At 56.8% G+C, this 20,520-nt stretch overlaps 1 protein-coding gene across 1 annotated transcript in view; it reads left to right on the top strand.

Moving 5' to 3' along the window:
• The window catches only part of DNAL4 (dynein axonemal light chain 4), a 16,114-nt gene extending 11,093 nt beyond the window's left edge, over positions 1–5,021 (top strand). The window contains exons 2-4 of the mRNA XM_023221987.1: positions 385–595; positions 2,521–2,604; positions 3,918–5,021. Coding sequence (XP_023077755.1) covers positions 527–595; positions 2,521–2,604; positions 3,918–4,082 — 318 coding nt within the window. The 5' untranslated portion in view covers positions 385–526 and the 3' untranslated portion in view covers positions 4,083–5,021. The remainder of the gene's footprint in view (positions 1–384; positions 596–2,520; positions 2,605–3,917) is intronic.
• The last annotated feature ends 15,499 nt before the right edge of the window (positions 5,022–20,520 follow it).

Below are 20,520 nucleotides of genomic sequence, written 5' to 3'. Positions count from 1 at the left end.
TAGCGGGAGGGAAGGCCCGTGTCTGTAGCGGGAGGGAAGGCCCGTGTATGTAGTGAGAAGGAAGGCTCATGTATGTAGTGGGTACGCGGGGAGCTGCATTTGCTCACTGCCAGCTCAAGGCTCCATCCCGCAGGCCTGGCCCACAGTCAGTATTTGTCTTCATAACGGCAGTGTGGGCTTGCAGCATCGTACCAGTGTGTTCTTAACCAGGTCCCAGCATCTCGTGTTGACTCATCCTCCCGTCTGCAGACTTGCTGGCCATTTGGAAAAGGGTGCGGAGGAGTTAGGATGGGGAGGTGTCAGATTGTTACTGAGACATTTCTAATTTGTGATGTATGGTTTTGAAGCCAACTCTTTTCTTCTGGTTTTTCCTGTTTTCTACAGCACCCCCCGGGGAAAGACATTTTTCTGCTCCCACCAAGTTGGCAGGGCCTGCTTCCTGAATCTCCTGGGCGTGTCTTAACTGCCAGTCCCAGCACCTCCTGAGAGCCCCACTCTCTCCTCCAGCGGTCACAGTGGAAGGATCATGGGAGAAACAGAAGGGAAGAAAGATGAGGCTGATTATAAGCGACTGCAGACCTTCCCTCTGGTCAGGGTAAGCCCCAGGGGAGGGAGGCAGGACTGCTGACAGGGCCCACATAGCCTGGAGAGAGGTGGGTGGAGCTTGTCCCTTGCAGGATGGCAGTGGGAGGAAGTTAAGAAGGCCTCTGCTGGCTCAGACCTAGACATCTTGGAGTTGACAGTGATTCATTGTTTCATTCATTCATTCATTCACCAAGTATTAGGCCACCTGCTATACGCCAGGCACTGTTCAAGGCGCTGTGGGGATGGCGAATGAGACAGGCGAAGGCCTGGCCCACATGAAAGACATGTTTAAAGAGCATGATTAATCCCAGCACTTTGGGAGGCCGAGACAGGCGGATCACGAGATCGAGACCATCCTGGCTAACACGGTGAAACCCCGTCTCTACTAAAAAATACAAAAAACTAGCTGGGCGAGGTGGTAGGCGCCTGTAGTCCCAACTACTCGGGAGGCTGAGGCAGGAGAATGGCGTAAACCCGGGAGGTGGAGCTTGCAGAGAGCTGAGATCCGGCCACTGCACTCCAGTCTGGGCGACAGAGTGAGACTCCGTCTCAAAAAAAAAAAAAAGAGCCTGATTGTAGGCAGTAAGTACTATAATGAAAAATGAAGCAGGTGGAAGGGGCTGGAGAGCCGAGGTTAGCTTCTGGAGAGGTTTCACAGATCAGAGACCTGAAGACAGAGAGCGAACGTCACAAAGACCTGGGAAAGAATATGCTAAGCCGGGGAAACAGAGGCACAGGAAGCCTGGGATGGGAATGAACTTGGCATTTTGGAGGCACAGAGAGAAGGCCAGCATGGCTGGACTGGAGTGCTGAGAGGGGTGGCTGGACGTAACCACCGGTGGGGCCAGACCCCACAGGCCTGCCCAGCCACAGTGAAGAATGCGGTGAGAACTATGGGTTCTGTCCTGAATCGAAGGGGGAGCAGCGAAGGGTTTTAAGCAGGGGAGTGATGAGATCTGTTTGGTTTTCAAAAGCTCACTCCAGTTGTTGTGAGCAGAATGGATTTGGGGATGCCAGAGCAAAAGTGAGGAGACCAGCGAGGAGGCCACTGCGGAGACCCAGAGCGATGAGGGTGGCTGGGTGCGGCTCATGGCGCAGAGTGTGAGATGCGGTCGGGTTCAGGGTGTTCCATGAGTGCAGAGGCCGAAGGTTCTGCTGCCAAATTGGAGACTGGGTGTGGGAACAAGAGAGTCCAGGGTGGCTGCTAGAGTCTGTCTTTTCCTGAGTATTGGGAGAAAAAAGTGGCATCAATTACCAGGAAAAGGAAGATGGAAGAAGATGGGTTTGTGGGAATCGAGTTATTTTTAGACATCTAAGTGAGGTTATCAAGTGGCCAGTTGGACAGAGTAGTCAGGAGCCCAAAGAAGAGGTTAGAGCTGGGGGTGGAAGTGTGGGAGCCCTCCCATAGAGAGGACACAGAGAGGCGTGGAACACACAAGACCCCAGAGATGGAGTCGCTGGAGACGGGAGAGAGGAGGTGGGGCCCAGGGCCCTCCAGGATCTGGGAAGAAGAAGGAAATCCAGCAGATCAATGGAGAAGGAGCAAAGGGAAAGGCCGGAGGAAAACCAGGGGCCCCAGAGAGCACCCAGCGGCTTCTGCAGGCCTCCAGAGTGAGATTCCGTCAGAATACACTTCCATAGCCAGCATTCCCTCCGCTCTCAGCCAGCCTTCTTCCCATGTCTGTTGGCTGGAGCCTGGTGCTGGCTTCGCACCCTTGCAGAGGGCCTGGGCTTGAGAGCCCACACGGCTCAGCTCCATGCCACACCTTTGCCCCAGCTGCAGGCCCTCAGTCAGGAGATAGGTCACCTGCCCAGGGCTGGGCCAGGGAGGCTACCTGCTGTCCATGCCTTAAGCTTGGGACAGAGAGGCCAGCCAGGAAGGCCAGGTCACGGGCTAAGCCTGTCTCTTGTTTGTCACCCCTGCCCTGTCTCTAGCACTCGGACATGCCAGAGGAGATGCGCGTGGAGACCATGGAGCTATGTGTCACAGCCTGTGAGAAATTCTCCAACAACAACGAGGTATTGCCAGCAGTGCAGGCGGCCCCTCGTGCCTTTGGTGGCCCCTGTGGGTGAATAGAGTGGCCCCTGTTGCCTGCAGTCAGCTCCAAAGAGTACTGCCAGTATAAGGCTAGAGCCTGCCTTGGAAGCGTTCAGTCTGGGGAAAGTCAGTGAGTGAGAGGCTGGTGCTGACTCCAGGCACTGACGGTCACACCCAGCCCTAGAGGAGCAAAGCCACAGGGGTCTCCGTGACGCCCCTGCCCATGTTCCCTGCCTCAGGTGGGCTGCTAAATAGGGCACCTTTCCCCGTGGTTCCATCCCAGTGGTGAACAGAGGCCTGCCTAGGCATCCATTCATGTATTCATTCATCCATTCAAAAAGGTGTTGAACGGGTGCTGTTCTAGGTGCTGGGGATACGGCCAGCAGGCATCAGTGCAGGAAGGCCATTCATCAATCTGGTGGGGAGAGCGAGAAGTCAGTGTTGCGGCAGCCGGTGGGGAGGCAAGACACTGGCCAGTGGGAGCCCAGGCTTTGGGTCGGCCAGGCCCAGGTTCAGGTCCTGGCTTCAGCCCTCCCCAGCTGTGCCCTTGAATGAGCCATTTCTCAACTCTGAGCGTAGTTTCCTAGTCCTTAAATGGAGGGTGGTGATGGTGCCTCCTCACTGGGCCAGTCGTGAGGACGTATTTACTGAGACAATGGGGACAGAGTGCCCAGCGTGGCGCCTGGCATGGTGGGAGGCACTGTTGGTGTACCTCAGGCGCCTGCGCCTGGACTCGCCCTGCTGAGCAGGGTTCCCGGCCCCTCTAGACCTCCTCACATGGGGGGCACATCTTGGAAGAGCAGGCACAGGAAGAAGTCGGCTGTGGCCATAACTAGGGGAGCAGTCGGCGCCTCCCCAGAGCCCACTGAACGCATTACGTACCTCACAGTCTGCAGGGTGCCAGGTCTGTCCATTCAGTTGGTCCTGAGACTGCCTGGTGCCCCACTTGTCCGGGTTACATCTGAGAGAGGTGGCACTGGCCTGGGAAGCCCGCAGTAAGTGCACAGCCAGGACGTGGCCCCAGGCTGTCTGTAGACCTGATGCTTGCCTTCCCGCCTCAGCCAGTTTCTTCTTGACTGCTGAGGTGATGTCTAGTTTTCTGTGCCTGTGTAATAGACCTGGCAGGAGGTGGCCTGTGTGGAAATCCTTTCTGAAGCAGGAGGACAACAGAAATAGGACAGCAGGTCTTTCTCTTGCCAAGACCTCGGTGCCAGCCTTCTCCTTCCTGGAGAAGGACCTGAGTCCTGCCCCCTCCTCCCCTGCGCCCCCGTGATGAGCGCCCTCTTCCTTCCAGAGCGCCGCCAAGATGATCAAGGAGACGATGGACAAGAAGTTCGGCTCCTCCTGGCACGTGGTGATCGGCGAGGGCTTCGGGTTTGAGATCACCCACGAGGTGAAGAACCTCCTCTACCTGTACTTCGGGGGCACCCTGGCTGTGTGCGTCTGGAAGTGCTCCTGACACTCTGTCCCCTGCCCCGTCCCCTGCAGGGCCTTTTCCTGCCACTCATCCGTAGGGGGGAGCAGCCCCAGGCGGGTCCCGGTTTCTCCAAGGAGAGTTGGGATCTTTTCTGTTCGTCCTTGTGTACCAGTTTCCTGAGCCACACCCAGTGTGTGAACTTGACATCTCCACCCCCAGGCTCTCAGTCATCCCCCTCGGAGCCTCAGGGTGTAGACGGGGCAGCAGGCATTGGTCTGTGTGGGAAACATGGTGGGGCGGTGTGACAGGGTAGAAGAGGTGGGAGATGAGATTTTCCACGCAGGAACGCACCAGCCCCCCTTTCTCGAGGGCTGCTTTCCCCTTGTATCCTGGGAGCCCCACTGCTCTACCATCCCCAGTACTGCCGGGAAGTGTCTGCTGTCTTTGTCGTTAGTGACCGTATGAAAATGGCCCCAAGAAGGAGACGATTCTTTCAAGGGACACAGGCAGCTTCTCTCCTTGTCCTCTGGGGAGGGGCTGACCCCGCAGAAACCCCTTCCCCCCAACTTGACCCCAGGCTGAACAGGCCACTGCGTCTCACTGGGCCGGCAGCCACCCAGCCCCCAGCCTTGGTAGGGACCAAGCAGCCTTTCCCGTCCCCTCCTGGACCCTCGCAGTTGAGAGCCAGGGGCTGTTGGGTGGGAGCTGCTGCCTGGCAGTTTCTCGAGGGGTCGCTGAGCCTCTGGTGGGGCCCCGGGGCAGGAGTGCTCTCGCCGCGAGGCTGCTTCCGCAGGGAACCCTGGCCTGCCCGCGACTTCGCATCAGGGACCGCATGCTGATTTGTACTGCTCTCTGCTGGGTTTTCTATGTTCTTTTTGAGCGTGGGAGAAAAGTTTTAGTAGAAGGGTGAATCGTATTTTACACAGCGGTCTTATTTATATAAATGTCTTGGTTTTTACAATTAAAATTACCAAAAACTGACCTCATTCTACAGTCTCTTGATGTTAGGGGAAGGTGTGATCAGTATCCTCAGGCTCAGGCACCTAGAGATGTTTCTGGCTAACCTGTGAGGCTGCTGGAAGCCCCTGGCCCAGGCATAGCCCCACTGGATGCGGCCCGGCCCCTGTCACCATTAGGTCACTGAGGTTAGGGGCCAAGTGCAGCTGGACGGGGCCACACAGACACTGAGATACTCTTGGCAGCTGGACTGAGCTACACTAAAGACGTTTTCAGGCCCATGGAATTTCACTCAGTTCAACAGATGCTTATTCAGCAGCCACTGAGGGTCAGGCCCCAGGAGCTGAGGATACGAAGACAGAAGCCACAGATCTGGCCTCAGTGAGTTCTCGGTCCACTGCAGAGGGCATGGGCTCCATCATTTCACTCATGCAAAAAGTAACCTTGTAAGATAGGATGGGGCGTTCTGGGAGGAGGGAGGAGGAACTCCAAGCCCAGCCTGGGGAGTACAGGGGTCTCCAGTGGGGTAAGGCCTGACAGCCGACGCTTGAAGGGAAAACGGGATCTTATCAAGGGAGAGGGCTGCTCTCGGGGCAGAAAACTAGACATTACCCAAGGCACTTGGGGTAAACGCAGAAGATGAGAAGTGACTTGAGGACAGGAGCCACGTGCAGGACTGTGAAGCTTCCTCGGGGGTTGTCCCCTGAATTCGAGCCTCAGAAGTGAACACCCCGGGCGTGGACAGAGCAGGGAGAGCCTGCCTTGCCGTGCACACAGGGGCCCTCCTGAGGTGGTCCCTAGGACACATGGGTCTGGGAGCTGAAACCCTGTCCTTGTCAGTCCCAGTCCCGCCCTTGTGAGGCTGAGCGTCCAGCACTAACAAGATCTGTCAACAGATTGGCTGGACAGCCTCATGGCGAGCAAGTAAGGTTTGCTTAGACCAGACCCCTGCAGCCGAGGGGAAGGTTGCTGCCGTGTGTGCATCCGGCCTAAGAGCAGCGGGACAGACAAGCAGGAACAAGAAGGCGCAGTTGCCGCCTCAAGGCTGACCGTCTGGTTGGGCGGCTTTGCAGCTGGTCCTGGCCCTTTGGGACTTGGCGGATGGGCAGCTCCTTGGCCTCAGACCTGCCCTGGCCAGAGCCCTGTGCCACTCGGGTGCTGCAGAGGGATTGGCAGAAGGGAGTGAACGGAGAGGTGGGGGCTGGCACTGGAGGTGGGGAGCAGGCGCCGAGGCCTGGAATAGCTGCGCTGATTAACCGCCCGCTCTGCATCTGTTCTCTCCTTTCATCTGCTGCACGTGGGTGCCAAAAAGCGAGGCTGGCTCAGCCGGCAACCAGGGTGGTGGGGGTGGCAGTTAGGAGCGTGGGTGCTGAGGCCTGCAGAGCTAGTTCGGGTCTAGCCCTGCTCCTCCTAACCTCTCTGTCCTCGGTGGCTCTGTCTGTAGAATGGGGATACACTGCACCCACCCCATGAGGTTGACGGCAGGCCTGGGACCACATCTGGAAGAGGAGATGCCCCCGAGGTGCGCACCACATTGTCGCTGTGCCCCTCCTCTTGCCACTCGTGGACGGGGTGCTGACACCAGCTTCTCAGGGTGGGTGGAGATGCAGCGAGATGGGGCTTGTGCAGTGCCTGGCCCTCACAGGCACACTGCAGTGGCACCACGGGTGGTGAGCCTGCCTTCCACCCTAGTCACTCCTGTCACTGCAGCAGACCCCTGCTCACTTGCCTTCCCAGAAATGGGTCATTCAGTCTCCCTCTCTTGCTCCCAGACAATGGTGTGGTCACCGTTGGGCCAGGTCAGGTGACTGGGAACCACGGCAGGTGTGTTGCCCCGGTGGCTTTACTTCCACTCCCCTGGACCCATGCCAGACGTGGACACCCGGCCTTCCAGGGCCCTTGCTGCCCATAACATTCGATAAGCATTTGATGATGGGCTGAAAGGAGAGGGCCGTGACCACGGAGAGGGCACCATGCTTGCCACCCAGCACACAGGCTACTGAGGGCCAGACGCGGGAACGGAAAAGCAAGACAGGTTCATTTGCTGGAAAAGAGAAGGTGGGGTTCAGGGGATCTGGAGCTCAGAGAAGAGAGTGACTAGGGAGGGCTTCACAGAGGAGGTGGCATTGAATTGGGCCTTGGCATTTTCCCAGGGAGGGGGAAGTCACCATTGTTTGAGGGACCAGCCTCCCGTGCAGAGCCGCAGCTCCAGGAAACTCACGATGGGTTCAGGGAAGCCGGGCAGTGGCCGTGGATGGGAGAGGGTGCGGGGTGGGGAGAGAGGACGGGCTGAAGGTGAAGGGGTTTGCTGGGGCTCAGGAGGAAGGAGGCTTCCCAGACTTGGCAGGCACTGGGCTTCCTCCCTCAGGACCCTGGTGTGTAACTCTCAACAGACCTCCAAATTAGGGGTTGCTGTTGCTATTTACAAATGGAGAAACCCAGGCTTGGAGGATGGAGTGTCTGGCCCAGGGTCCAGCTAGGAAGCAGCTGTAGCTGGGACTTGAACCTGGGCTGCCTGCCTGGATAGTCCCTGCTCTTCCACACACGCTGCATTCTCAGACCTTCTGTCCACTTCCCTCCTGCCCCATCCCCCACAGACAGCTGGGCTCCCCGCGGCCTGGCCATGCCTTGGGCCATCCGTCTCCTAGCTGCTTCCCTTACCATCGCCAGGCGTCGCCTGCACCCTCCATGGCAGTTGCAGCATTTATAGTGGAGGCAGCGACCACAGGCCTGCCACCAACCCCACCTCTTCGCTACCATCTGCAGTGTGGGGAGCAGGGCCTCACCCCTCTGACACCCCAGTCCCCTCTGCTGCGCCCAGCCAGAGTCAGTGTGGGGCAAATCAGAAACCTTGTCTGGACACGTCTAGAGGGAGTCACAGGCCCCAACCCCAGGGCCCATCCCTCTGCCTGGGAGAGCAGCGAGTGCCCCGGCTGGATCAGAGAGAGTGAACCACAGGTCCCCTTGCTGGGACTCCAGAACCACAGGCCTCCCGAGAGTGGGGAGCAAGGGGTGCCGAGGCGGTCAGTGTGAGAAGGTGGAGGGCGAGGGCTTGGTCACGAGGTCCCGTGGCGCCTGTGGAAGGGAGTGTGCTGCCGCGGGGACCACCACCTTTGAAGCTTTCTGCGGGGCCTGTGGAGAAATCTGGTGAATATTTCATGTTGCCTTGGAAGAGGCACAGAGAAACTCCAGCATCTTGTTTAACTTACTTCCTGCTTCTCCAGAGGACAGACCCTACAGAGAGGCAAGGGGGTGTGCCCTTGGGCTGTGGGGACCCAACTCAAACCGGTGTCCCCCACCCACACCCCGCAGCAGGAGTGAGAGCTGTGCAGCAGAGGCTCAGCTCCTTAAGCGCAGAAGCTGGCAACATCTGATTGTGTCCAGGTTTGGGAGGGGGTTGTCAGAGTGCAGCCACAAAAGCCACCACCCTGTCCTAATTTCTTTTCCTTCTCCTCATCTCATATTTAAAGTAACCACCTCCCACCACCAGCTGCCATCTCCAATCCTTAGAAAGGCCGTGGGGGTGGAAGAGGAGCACGCCTAGAAGGTAGAAGACTCGAATCGTTTTGAATAATATTCCCAAACTATTAGATTCCTCAAACATGCCTGGCACGGCACCAAGCATTTCACCAACCCCATCTTCTCTAATGTGTACGTCCATTCTGTGAGCAGACGCCCTCAGTATCCCCCTCGCACAGATGAGGAGACCCACGACCTAAGTGGCAGAGCCAGGGTTCCCCACAGGCCTGTGACAGCTCTGAACCCTCGCCAGGGTTGCCTGCCAGCTTGAACAAGCCACTTCGCTTCTCAGATCTCAGTTTCGTCACCTGCAAGACAGGGTTCGCAGCTCCGGCTATGCCTGCTTCCCAAAGTTGCTGTAAGGCCCCGAGGAGACAGTGGCCCTGAATGTGAGTGTGCTTTAAAGTTGGAAGGGCTGATATGTATTCGGGTCAGGGACTGTGGGGAGCCATCCCTTCCTTGGGCCTCCACTCTAGGTGAGAGGCTTGGGAGTCTGGAAGGCTGGGGTGTGCCAGGTAGGGAGGTGATCATCTCTAAGCCCCTGGAGGCACTGGGGCCCTGCAGAACCAAAGCAGGAGAGGCAGGGCAGCCACACATGCACATGCACCTGGTCCAGTGACCAAGGGCCCCAGGTGGCTGTGACCAGAACCCGGAAAGACAATCCCAACGGCAACTATGTGGAAGGACTCGGCTGTTGACCCAGCAGGGTCCACACTGCGTTTGTCCTTCCAGTCTCCAGTCTCAAAATGGCCAGTGAAGCAGCCTGGAAGATTCCATGCGGCTCTTCCCTCCCCTAACAGTAGGAAGATGGCGTCATAGAGAACGTGTGACATGCCAGGGTGGGAGCTGGCCTCAGGTCTCCACTGCACGTCAGCAGTTCAGAGCGATACCAGCTCCTCCAGAACCCCTTCCCTGCTGCACCCCCTGACATAGTCATTTTGCGTCCCCACGGTGCCACATCTCCTGTCATGGTGTCTATACCTACTATGCTTTATTTACTCGATGGCTGGGGCTATCTTATCTCTCTGCATCCCCAATGCCTAGCCCAGGGCCTGATGTGCATGGAAAATGCATTGTGACTAGCAAGTGAGTGAATGAAAGTATGAATGGATGGGTGGATGGATGGCTGGGTGGGTAAATGGGTGGATGGACGGATAGATGAATGGATGGGTGGATGCGTGGATGGATGGAATAGATTTCTCTAGGAGGTGCATCAGCAATGACTGGGTCAGGGGCTGATATGGATCGAAAATGCATTGTGACTAGCAAGTGAGTGAATGAAAGAATAGGTGGGTGGGTGGGTGGATGGATGGACGGATGGATGAATGGACAGGTGGGTGGATAGGTGGATAGGTGGATGGGTGGATGGATGGGTGAGTGGGTGGATGAATAGATGGGTGAATGGGTGAGTGAATGGATGAATGGATGGGTGGGTGGGTGTGTGGGTGGGTGGATGGGTAGATGAGTGGATGGGTGGGTGGATGGAAAGACTTCTCCAGGGCCAGGCGTGGTGGCTCATGCCTGTAATCCCAGCACTTCAGGAGGCCGAGGCTGGTGAATCACTTGAGGTCAGGAGTTCAAGACCAGCCTGACCAACATGGTAAAACCCTGTCTCCACTAAAAATACAAAAATTAGCCAGGCATGGTGGCACGTGCCTGTGATCCCAGCTACTCAGGTGGCTGAGGCAGGAGAATAGCTTGAAGCCAGGAGGCGGAGGTTGCAGAGAGCCAAGATCACGCCACTGCACTCCAGCCTGGGTGACAGAGTGGGACTGCTTCTCAAAAAAAACAAGGAAGGAAAAAGAAAAGACTTCTCCAGGAGGTGTATCAGCAAGGACTGGGTTGGGGGGTCGAACTTTGTCTTCTGACTTCCGATGCCCTCTGCCAAATTTCCAGGCCCCTCACGAAAGGCCTCAGGTCTGTTTGGGACTCACAGTCACTCCACTTAAAGCTGGTTCCTAAGAAAAGATGAAAATCCAGCACAAGTGGAGCCCATGGGTGGAAGGGAAGGTGCTGTTTGAGGGGAGCCCAGCGGAGAAAGCGCATGGGCTTTGCAGTGAGACGAGTTCCAGTGCCGGCCCCACCCCGTGCCAGTCATGTGGACTTGAGTGAGTTCCTTCATCTCCTGAGCCTCATTCTCTTTGTGTGCAAAATGGGGAGAAGTCCTTGCTAGCTGAGCGCAGAGGGTCACTGGGAGGATGAGGGTCTGGGGGAGCAGCTGCAGAGTGGGTCATAACCCTTCTGTCACCAGTAGCGGCTGCCGGAGGGTGGTCAGCAGCCAGCAAGAGACCAGCTTGGCTCTGGGTCTTATGTTAGTTCTGTGACTGTACAGGAAAGGGGTCTGGATCCGGACCCCAAGAGGGGGTTCTTGGATCTCATGCAAGAATGAATTAGGGTGAGTCCATAGAGTAAAGTGAAAGCAAGTTTATTAGGAAAGTAAAGGAATAAAACATGGCTACTCCACAGGCAGAGCAGCCCCGAGAGCTGCTGGTTGCCCACTTCTACGGTCATTTCTTATGATATGTCAAATGAGGGGTGGATTATTCATGCCTCCCCTTTATAGACCACAGAGGGTAAGTAACTTCCTGACGTTGCCATGGCATTTGTGAACTCTCACGGCGCTGGTGGGAGCGTAGCAGTGAGGACGACCAGGGGTCACTCTCGTCGCCATCTTGGTTTTGGTGGGGTTTGGCCGGCTTCTTTACTGCAAACTGTTTTATCAGCAAGGTCTTTATGACCTGCGTTTTGTGCCGACCTTCTATCTCATCCTGTGACTTAGAACGTCTTAACCACCTGAGAATGCAGCCCAGTAGGTTTCAGCCTCATTTTACCTAGCTCCTATTCAAGATGGAGTTGCTCTGGTTCACAAGCCTCTGACATGACAACAGCTTTCAGTCTCACCTGCAACTGGGAACCAGCCTGCTGTCCTAGTGGTCTTTCCAGCCATCATTCAGCAAATATTCAGGGGCTCCTGTGAGGCGCTGGGCCCTATGCAGAGGAAACAGATACTCACTCTGGTTCTCAGGGGACACAGACTCTAAAGGGGCCTCCTAAAGGAACCGGCAGAGCTGAGGGGGCACCGGGCAGATGTTCTGGAGGGTGCTCCCAGCAGGAGTGCTCTGCAAAGCTTCTCCGGAGCCTTCCCTGTTCACCCTGGGGCGGGGTGGGAAGCAGAACCTCCCTGCTTTGACTGCTCTCAAGGCATTTGCCCCAGCTGAGGGGCTTTGTGTTACAGCACCCACTACGAGGCTCAGTATGGGCTTGTGTACCCAGCTGGTGCTCAATCATTGTTTATTAAGTAAATGCCCTTGTCATCCACGTATTCACTCACCAAACTTTCCAGTCCATTCTTTGTGCTGGCCTCTGCTGGGGCCATTAACACAGGACAATGTGACATGGTTGCCACACTTGAGAACCTTGCATTTAGGCAGACGCAGGAGACAACAGGGACAGCTCTGTATGCAGAGTGCCATTCTGGGTGCTAAGAGTGTCCGGGACAGGGGCAGAGACCAGAGGAGGGACATTTGAACTGGATCTCTAGGAAGGAGCTGGAAGGTCAATAAAAGAGGATGGAATTAAGGAGGAGCCGGGAGTGTGTGCACAGTGCTGAAAACAAAGAGCACGACATTTTTAGAAAACAAGACCACTGGCCGGGCGCAGTGGCTCACACCTGTAATCCCAGCACTTTGGGAGGCCGAGACAGGCAGATCAACTGAGGTCCAGAGTTCGAGACCAGCCTGGACAACATGGAGAAACCCCATCTCTACTAAAAATACAAAATTAGTCAGGCGTGGTGGCTTGCGCCTGTAGTCCCAGCTACTCGGGAGGCTAAGGCAAGAGAATTGCTTGAATCCGGGAGGCAGAGGTTGCAGTGAACCAAGATCGTGCCATTGTACTCCAGCCTGGGCAACAAGAGCGAAACTCCATCTGAAGAAGAAGAAGAAGAAGAAGAAGGAGGAGGAGGAGGAGGAGGAGGAGGAGGAGGAGGAGGAGGAAAAGAAAAGAAGAAAGAAAAGAAAAAGAAAACAAGGCCATTTGGTGCAGCCAGGGCAAGGGGGCCACATGGGCGAGGGGTCAGACCTGTATGGGCTTCACTGGCTGAGGCAAGGTGTGGAAATGGGTGGCTTGGAAGGAGGTGACAGCACCCACACGGCAGGTGCAGCTCCCTCCCGGAGGGTGGGCTGGGGGCAGGGAACCTGGGCCAGGATGGAGAGAGGGTGCTGAACGGGGGAAGGGGACCATGTGCGGCGACTCACCAGGCATCGGAAATGCCACTGTGAAAGGAGGGCCTCAAGGATTCAGGGGGAGGGGTGTCTCAGTGATGTAGCTGGGTGGTCCTTGCCCCAGCGCAGGGACCCCATGGAGCTGAAGAAGACAGTAGCTTGTTGGTGATGGGCCGGCGTCTTTGGAGGTTTGTCCAGGGCGAGCACGCATCCTATAATGAGTATTCGGGAGCCCAGCCCCATCTTCTCCTCAATAAGGCTCCAGCAGGCCAGACCCCAGGACAGTGCTGGGTACCCAGGCTGGAGCCAAGCCCCTCCAGGCCGCAGTGGGGTGAGAAGCAAGGGGGTTGCATGAGGCCTATACAGCTCCGATGTTCAGGGGCTCCAGGACAGGGTCTCAGCCGGTTTCTCTGTCCCCTCTGTCCCGGGCTCCATCCATTTTGTTGGATGCCGTATTTGCTGCTGAACCCTGGAATGGCCAGATACGGCCCGTCCCTGCCACCAGCAGCAGCTCCCTCCCCTCAGAGGACTTGACTGCAGACTTGGCCAACATGACCACTGAGTTCCCAGGGGTTGGAAGTGCCAGAGAGCCCAGAGGAGCAGAGGCCTCGATGCCCAGGGTTGGCCGGGAGGGCTTCTCAGAGGAAGGGACATTAGAGTGGGGCCTGGAAGAGATGTCAGTAGGCCCCAGGGAGATGAGGAGGGGTTGGGGCACTGCAGCCAATGAGCTATGGGTGAGGAGTGCACAGCGCTGAAGACGGGGCTGGGTGAGACACACACGTTATTGGGCCCACAGCAGGGAGCCATGAAGGGCTTCCTGCAGGAGAGGGATGCCGCAGGGCCGGGCCTGAGGAACACAGGCCCCTTCTACCAGCTCTGAGGGCTGGTAACCTGCTCTGCTGGTCAAGGATGGATCTGGGCCTCAAACTATGCTATAGGCACTGAGAGCAGCAGCCTCCTAAGGCAGATCTCACCTGCTTCTCGCCTGACAATAACCAGAGGAACCATGCTGGCTAGCGTGGCCTAACCCCCCAGCCGGCGGTTTCTCCACTTCCCTGGATAAAACCCAGCACTTCAACCTGACCCGTGGGGCCCAGCATGGCCTGGCCCCACCACCTCTCAGCAGGGCCCAGCTCTGATCTTCAAGTCTGGGGACCCAGGATCGGTGAGGTCCAAACCAAGCTGGCAGAGCCACCAAGCCAGGCCCCACCCAGCTCCACTTCCACATCAACAGGGGTGACCAGCATGACCTGCAGGACCCCTGGTGAGGGAGGATATTGTGGCCTTGGGTCAGCCAATTCCACCCTCAGCCCCCAGCGCATGCTCCCTGTCCCCAGCCCTGTCCTCTGACCTCATCTCCACCTTGCAGTCCAGAAGTCTTGGGCAACCAACCGAGGCTGACCGTGATGTGCCCCAAACACGGGCAGGCCTTCTTCAAGCCCAGGAGGCGAGGGCCTGGGTTGGGGCACCCTCTGGCTCTGCCATGGGCTTGCTGTGTGTCTCTGGGGCCAGCCACCCCCTCTCTGGGACCATCTCTCCTCTGTGCCCCAAGGGGCCCCTTTACGGTGCGCTGTTAAGCAGAACTTTGGGGCTCCCTGCACCCCTGCCCCTCTGGATGATACAATCCTCCAACCCTGCCCTGGCCCCAACCTGCTATTTCTCCAAGATGAGCTTCTTCCTCCACCGCACAGTCTCGCTGCAGCCGGCGGCGCAGGGCGACCTCTCATGGCCACATGTGGGCATAACATGGCTCTTCAGCAGGGCACTGGTGGGTCGCTGGGAGGGCTGGCCAAGCCCTGGGAGGACTTGGGGTAGACGCTGGGAGGACTACAGTTGAGGGGACCTACTGGAAAGGAGCTGGGGGGCTCACTTCACTCTTCTCTGAGGCTCAGACTCTTCACACTAATTGAGAAAATGCGTAGTGGCTTCGAGTCAGACCTGACTTCCTTCTGCTCTTCAGTCACAAATATTTATTTATTATTTATTTATTTATTTTCTTGAGACAGAGTCTTGCTCTGTCACCCAGGCTGGGGTGCAGTGGTGCGATCTCAGCTCACTACAACCTCTGCCTCCCAGGTTCAAGCGATTCTCCTGCCTCAGCCTCCCTAGTAGCTGGGATTACAGGCGCCTGCCACCATGCCCGGCTAATTTTTTTATTTTTAGTAGTGATGGGGTTTTCATGTTGGCCAGGCTGGTCTCAAACTTCTGACCTCAGAAGATCCACCCGCCTCAGCCTCCCACAGTGCTGGGATTGCAGGTGTGTGCCACTGTGCCCGGCCACAAATATTTATTGAGCACCTGCTGCATACCCTACCTGTGTAGGTCCTAGAGTAACCACCTCAGAGCAGGCAGGTCTGCACATCGCTACAGCTGCGGGCCTGCGGGCCCCAGCGCCTCCTCTTACCTCTCCGAGCCCACCCCGTGTTGCCACTCAGTACTGCTGGTCTCACAGGGCTCCTGACGGCAGAGGGGAAGGTGCTCACGTCCTGGCCAGGGAGACACCTGGGACCTGGCGGTCCTGTTGGCAATCACCACCCACCTCCTCCTCCCACTGCTCCCGCCTCCGCACTCCAAGGCCCCTTCTTTCGGAGGGTTATTCCAAGAGCTCCCGCCCGGGTGCCCAGATCTCATTGTCCCAGTGCCCCTGTCCATGCTGGGTGCCCCTCTGGGAGCTCATGGGGGTGACTGGTGCATCCTCTTCCCCCAGGGGATAAGATAATGGAATTGGAGGGGGAAGCTCTGGGGAGCACTCCAACATTCCCTCCACAGCCTCTTCGGATTCTTCACTTAGGTTTGCCTAAAGCCGGGCAGTTCTGAGCTCCCTGCAGGGGAAGGGGGCGCCCTACCCTCTGTGGACAGCCCAGGCCCCAGTATCTGGGCTTAGGGAAAGTGCAGGCAGGGCCAGTCCCTCTTGGCGTCCTTTTTGTGGTTGGGGGTGTCACCTCTAGAACCAGTCTACCCCACCCTGCAAGCCTACAGTCAAGCTGAAAAGCGACCCTGCCCTGCTCCGTACTGCCCCCTCCTCCCCAAAAAAACCCCACTCCCAGGAATATCCCTCTAGAACCACGTACACCTGTGGGTGCACCTGAGGAGGCAGGGCGGGGAAACAGCGGCCAGGTGCTAATGTGGCCGAGCAGAACAGTGAGTCCGGAACAGGCTCGAAGCCCCGTGTTCTTGAGGGATCCAGGCCCATTTCCCCCAACTTTAGAATGGCCTGCCTGTGGGCTGTTTGGGGAAGGAAGCCAGGGGAGGAAGGGAGGCGGGCATGTGCACAGCCCTGAGCCACATTCTCATTCCGGCCTATCCACAGTCCCTCAAGGCAGACGTCACTACCCCGCTTTTAGCAGGTGAAGGAGCCAAAGCCCCAGGAGGTGAAGCTGCGCCCATGGTCTGTCTGGCAGGTGCAGGATCTTGTCCCTGGGGCTGTAGAAGGCATGCCGCGGTGGCCCCTCCACCCAGGACCAGCAGTGGCCATCCCTGGGCTAGCGTGAGTGTCCCTGCCCTCTGCCAAGGCATCTTGCTGTCCGCGGGACTCCGGGGCGGAGGGCCAGGGAGGGAACAGGCCATGCAGCTAGCTATGTTCGGGAGTGTTCCAGGCGAGGGGACAGCAAGTGGAGAGTCCTGGCCAGGCGCAGTGGCTCCCTCCTGTGATCCCAGCACTTTGGGAGGCCGAGGCGGGTGGATCACCTGAGGTTGGGAGTTTGAGAGCAGCCTGGCCAACATGGAGAAACCCCATCTCTACTAAAAATAGAAACTTAGCTGGGCATGGTAGCGCATGCCTGTCATCCCAGCTGCTCAGGAGGCTGAGGCAGGAGAATGGCTTGAACCTGGGAGGTGGAGGTTGCGGTGAGCCGAGATCACACCATTGCACTCCAGCCTGGGCAACAAGAATGAAACTCCGACTCAAAAGAAAAAAAAAAAAAGAGGAGAGGCCTGAAGCGGGACTGAAGAGACTGTAAGGACATTACGTGATTATGTGAGTCCTGGTGTGACCCCACAAATCCCTCTTCTCTGCACCAGAGGACAGCCCTGTGGGGTCTCACTCACTGGGAACCCCATGCCTGGCACAAGATAATGAAGGCAGTCGATGGCCACGCCCTTCTCTGGGAGGACGGAGGCTCAGAGAGGAATAGGGAACGAGCCAACAGCCTTCCCTGAGCTCGGGGCGCACATGAGGCAATGTCTGCTGACAGCCCCTCAGCCTTTCCACAGGACCCGAGCCTATGAGACATCGTCCCCCCTTCCCTGGGCCCAGCCTGGCCAACCACTGCCCCATGACTGGGGTGAGCCTGGGGCCACTGGAGTTTCTCAGCCAAGCTATGGCCATGACTCTCCCAGCTGCCTCTCAGGGGAGACAAACTCGCCTGCTGTGCCTGGGTCCGAATGATTCCTGCTGCTCATCCTCATCCTGGACGCGGGTGGCAGGCGCCAGTCCAGGGTGAGTCACAGGGCAGCTGGCCAAGCCAGTTGTGTGTGTGTGTGTGTGTGTGTCTGTGTGTGTGTGTGTGTGTGTGTGTGTGGTTTTTTTTCCTTTTCTTTTTTGGCAGCGGAATCCCTTTTTTCAAATAAATTTGCCCGGGGAACGCCAGTGTGTCAACCAGAGCAGAACAGCTCTAGTCGAAGTAGGGGGAGTCGGCGGGGATCCTGTCCTCAGATCTTAGGGAACATTCTGGCAAACCGCTATCTGGCCACCTCCTCGTTCTACCTGTGGGCCAGTGAGGCTCAGAGAGGTTTGGGCTTTGAGTAGTTGGTTAGAATGGCTGGCAAGCAACCAGGCCCCCTACCTGTAGCCTGTCCTAGAGCACTGGATGGGAGCAGGGGCTCCTGACTCCTAGCTAGTGGGCGGTCCCATCCCTGAGCCCCCGCAGGCCCCCACTATGGCCCCCTATGGCCCCTTCCCCAGGTTTACAGAGCCTTTCCCAACCTGAGCACTTCCAGGGTGACAGTGGCTACAAGGGCTAAATGGGAAGCCCCCCCACTGTTACCCCAAGTGGCCTGGGGGAGCCCCTTTCCTACATTTCCCCGGGAACCCCCAAGGTCCCAAGGCCTAGCAGAGCTCCGCAGGAGTGTGTGTGTGTGTGTGTGCGCGCGCGTGCGCGTCTTTCGATGTAACCGAGTGTGTCTGTGTGTCTCTAACGTATGTGTCTACGTCATTGTGTGTCTCTGTATGTGTCTGTGTGTGGGGCGGTGTGTGCACCTGTGTCTGGAGGGGAACAGAAACCCCTCTTCGTCTCTCCTGAGTGCTGAGAGAGCAGGTGAGAGCCTCCCCTGGGGTGTCCTGTCCTCTGTCACCGCCCGTGACCTGGTGATGTCTATGAACCAGCACAAGTGAGGTTCCCAGGACTTTAGACACAGACGCAGAGTCTGAGGCCTGGGGACAGCCCAGGGATACACAGCCCATCGCTTCTCGATCCTAAAATGTGCGGCACAGATTCATTCATTGAGTCATACTGTTTTTTTTATTTATCTTATCTTATCTTATCTTATTTTTATTTTATTTTATTTTATTTTATTTTATTTTATGTTTCAGACACAGTCTTGCTCTGTCACCCAGGCCGGAGTGCAGTGGCATGATCTCAGCTCACTGCAACTTGCACCGCCTGGGTTCAAGTGATTCTCATGCCTCAGCCTCCCGGGTAGCCAGGATTACAGTCGCCTACCACCACGCCCGGCTAAGTTTTGTATTTTTAGTAGAGATGGGGTTTCACCATGTTGGCCAGACTGGTCTCGAGCTCCTGACCTCAAGTGATCTGCCTGCCTCAACCTCCCAAAGTGCTAGGATTACAGGCATCAGCCACCATGCGCAGCCAAGTCATAATATTTTAAATTATTTTTAAAAAATCATTTGAAATAAAAATAATTTCATTTAACCTTCATACTAACCCCACAAAGCACTCTTGTCCTCTGAGAGGTGCGTGGCTGACGAGGTCCCATAACGCACAAGGGGCAGCTTCTGCGGATGAGGTCCCACTCCCACACCAGAGGCATGGCTGGGTGGGGTCAGGATGGCCATCCTGCTGCAGGGACAGTCCCCTTCTAGTTCTCACCAGGGCAGAGGGTCACTGAGGCTGAGACCAGAGTGACTCCAGTTAGAAAGCGCTGTGGCCCTGATACCCAGCGTCCTTCCTGAGGGTTGGGACAGCATCATCCACCCCAAGGACTAAAAAGCAGGGGGTGTTTCCGGCCGGGCACGGTGACTCACGCCTATAATCCCAGCACTTGGGGAGGCTGAGGCGGGTGGATCACGAGTTCAGGCATTCAAGACCAGCCTGGCCAACATAGTGAAATCCCATCTCTACTAAAAATACAAAAATAAAAATAAAAAATTAGCCAGGCGTGGTGGCAGGCGCCTGTAATCCCAGATACTCTGGAGGCTGAGGCAGGAGAATCACTTGAACCTGGGAGGCGGAGGTTGCAGTGAGCCAAGATCGCACCACTGCACTCCAGCCGGGGTGACGGTGCGAGACTCCATCTCAAAACAAAACAAAACCAAACAAAACAAAACAAAAGCAGGAGGCGTTTCCAACAGTCAAAGCCTGGGTTGTTTTTCAGCTGCCTGGGGTTCTTTCCCCAGCTGCCCAGGCTGGCATCTTTTCCAGCACAAGAGTGTGGAAGGAGGAGTGTCTCCGACCCCTGTCTAGTGGGGTAGTGTTGCCACTGGACGTGGACCAAGCCAGACCTCCTGCCCACTGTCACCAGCTTGACCCTCAGGGTCACTCTGCTTCACGGACAGGAGGGCTCCCCAAAGACCGCGTGAAAATCAGCCTTTGTTTATAACACGCTTGTGAGGCTTACTAATAATGAAAAATGCAAGAAGGTGGGGGAGCCTCCACCTCAGTTGCCCTGGTCAAGAAGCCTTGGACAGGCTGGGCGCGATGGCTAATGCCTGTAATCCCGGCACTTTGGGAGGCCGAGGTGGGTGGATCACCTGAGGTCAGAAGTTCGAGACCAGCCCGGCCAACGTGGTGAAACCCTATCTCTACTAAAAATACAAAAATTAGCCCAGTGTGGTGGCACATGCCTGTGATCCCAGCTATTCGGAAGGCTGAGGCAGGAGAATCGCTTGAACCCGGGAGGTGAAGGTGGCAGTGAGCCGAGATTGTGCCACTGCACTCCAGCCTGGGCGACAGAGCGAGACTCTGTCTCAAAAAAAAGAAAGAAAGAAAAAAGAAAAAACAATCTTCTCCCATCAAGTCCAACAGAGCTTAAAGGTTAAAAAAAAAAAATCTTCCCCCAGTGGACCCAGTGGAGTTACCAGGATGTAATCAATTCTTCCAGAACAAGTGGTGGTAATACGTGAATGTTGTCTACCAGGGATGCCCAAAACAAACTCAGTGCCCGGGGTTCGGCCCGGGGGCTGGTTACATGGGCACCTTCTGCCTGGCACGTACCAGAATTCCAGCCCCACAGAAGGAAAGCTGGCGTGCGTCGTGGACACACTGTGTGTAGAGACAGTTCCAGCACTGTGAGCTGGTCTTCTTAGGGAACGGTGGCAATCCTCCCAAAATCCAGCTTCCCAGATGCCAGCCCAGGGCCAGCCTTGCAAGCAGGCCTTTGTCTCCAGCCTGCTATGTTCATTCTTTTCTGCACAGTTGGGGGGAAAGGAGGGGAGGGGAGGCCATGAGGCAGAGGGGCAGATAGAGGCCATGTCATGGGGGCCTCCAGGCCATGGACTTGGCCGTGGGGCTGATGAGCCATGCAGGATGATTGGCTGCAGGCAGGTGACCGGGTCCAGCCCCTGCTTCAGGAACATTCGCCTGGCAGCTTTGTGGAGGCTGGAG

Source organism: Piliocolobus tephrosceles, chromosome 19 (assembly GCF_002776525.5).
Source record: "Piliocolobus tephrosceles isolate RC106 chromosome 19, ASM277652v3, whole genome shotgun sequence".
Taxonomy (NCBI): Eukaryota; Metazoa; Chordata; class Mammalia; order Primates; family Cercopithecidae; genus Piliocolobus; species Piliocolobus tephrosceles.
Note: the sequence above shows the minus strand (reverse complement) of the source record. Positions and strands in the feature narration are given on the sequence as shown.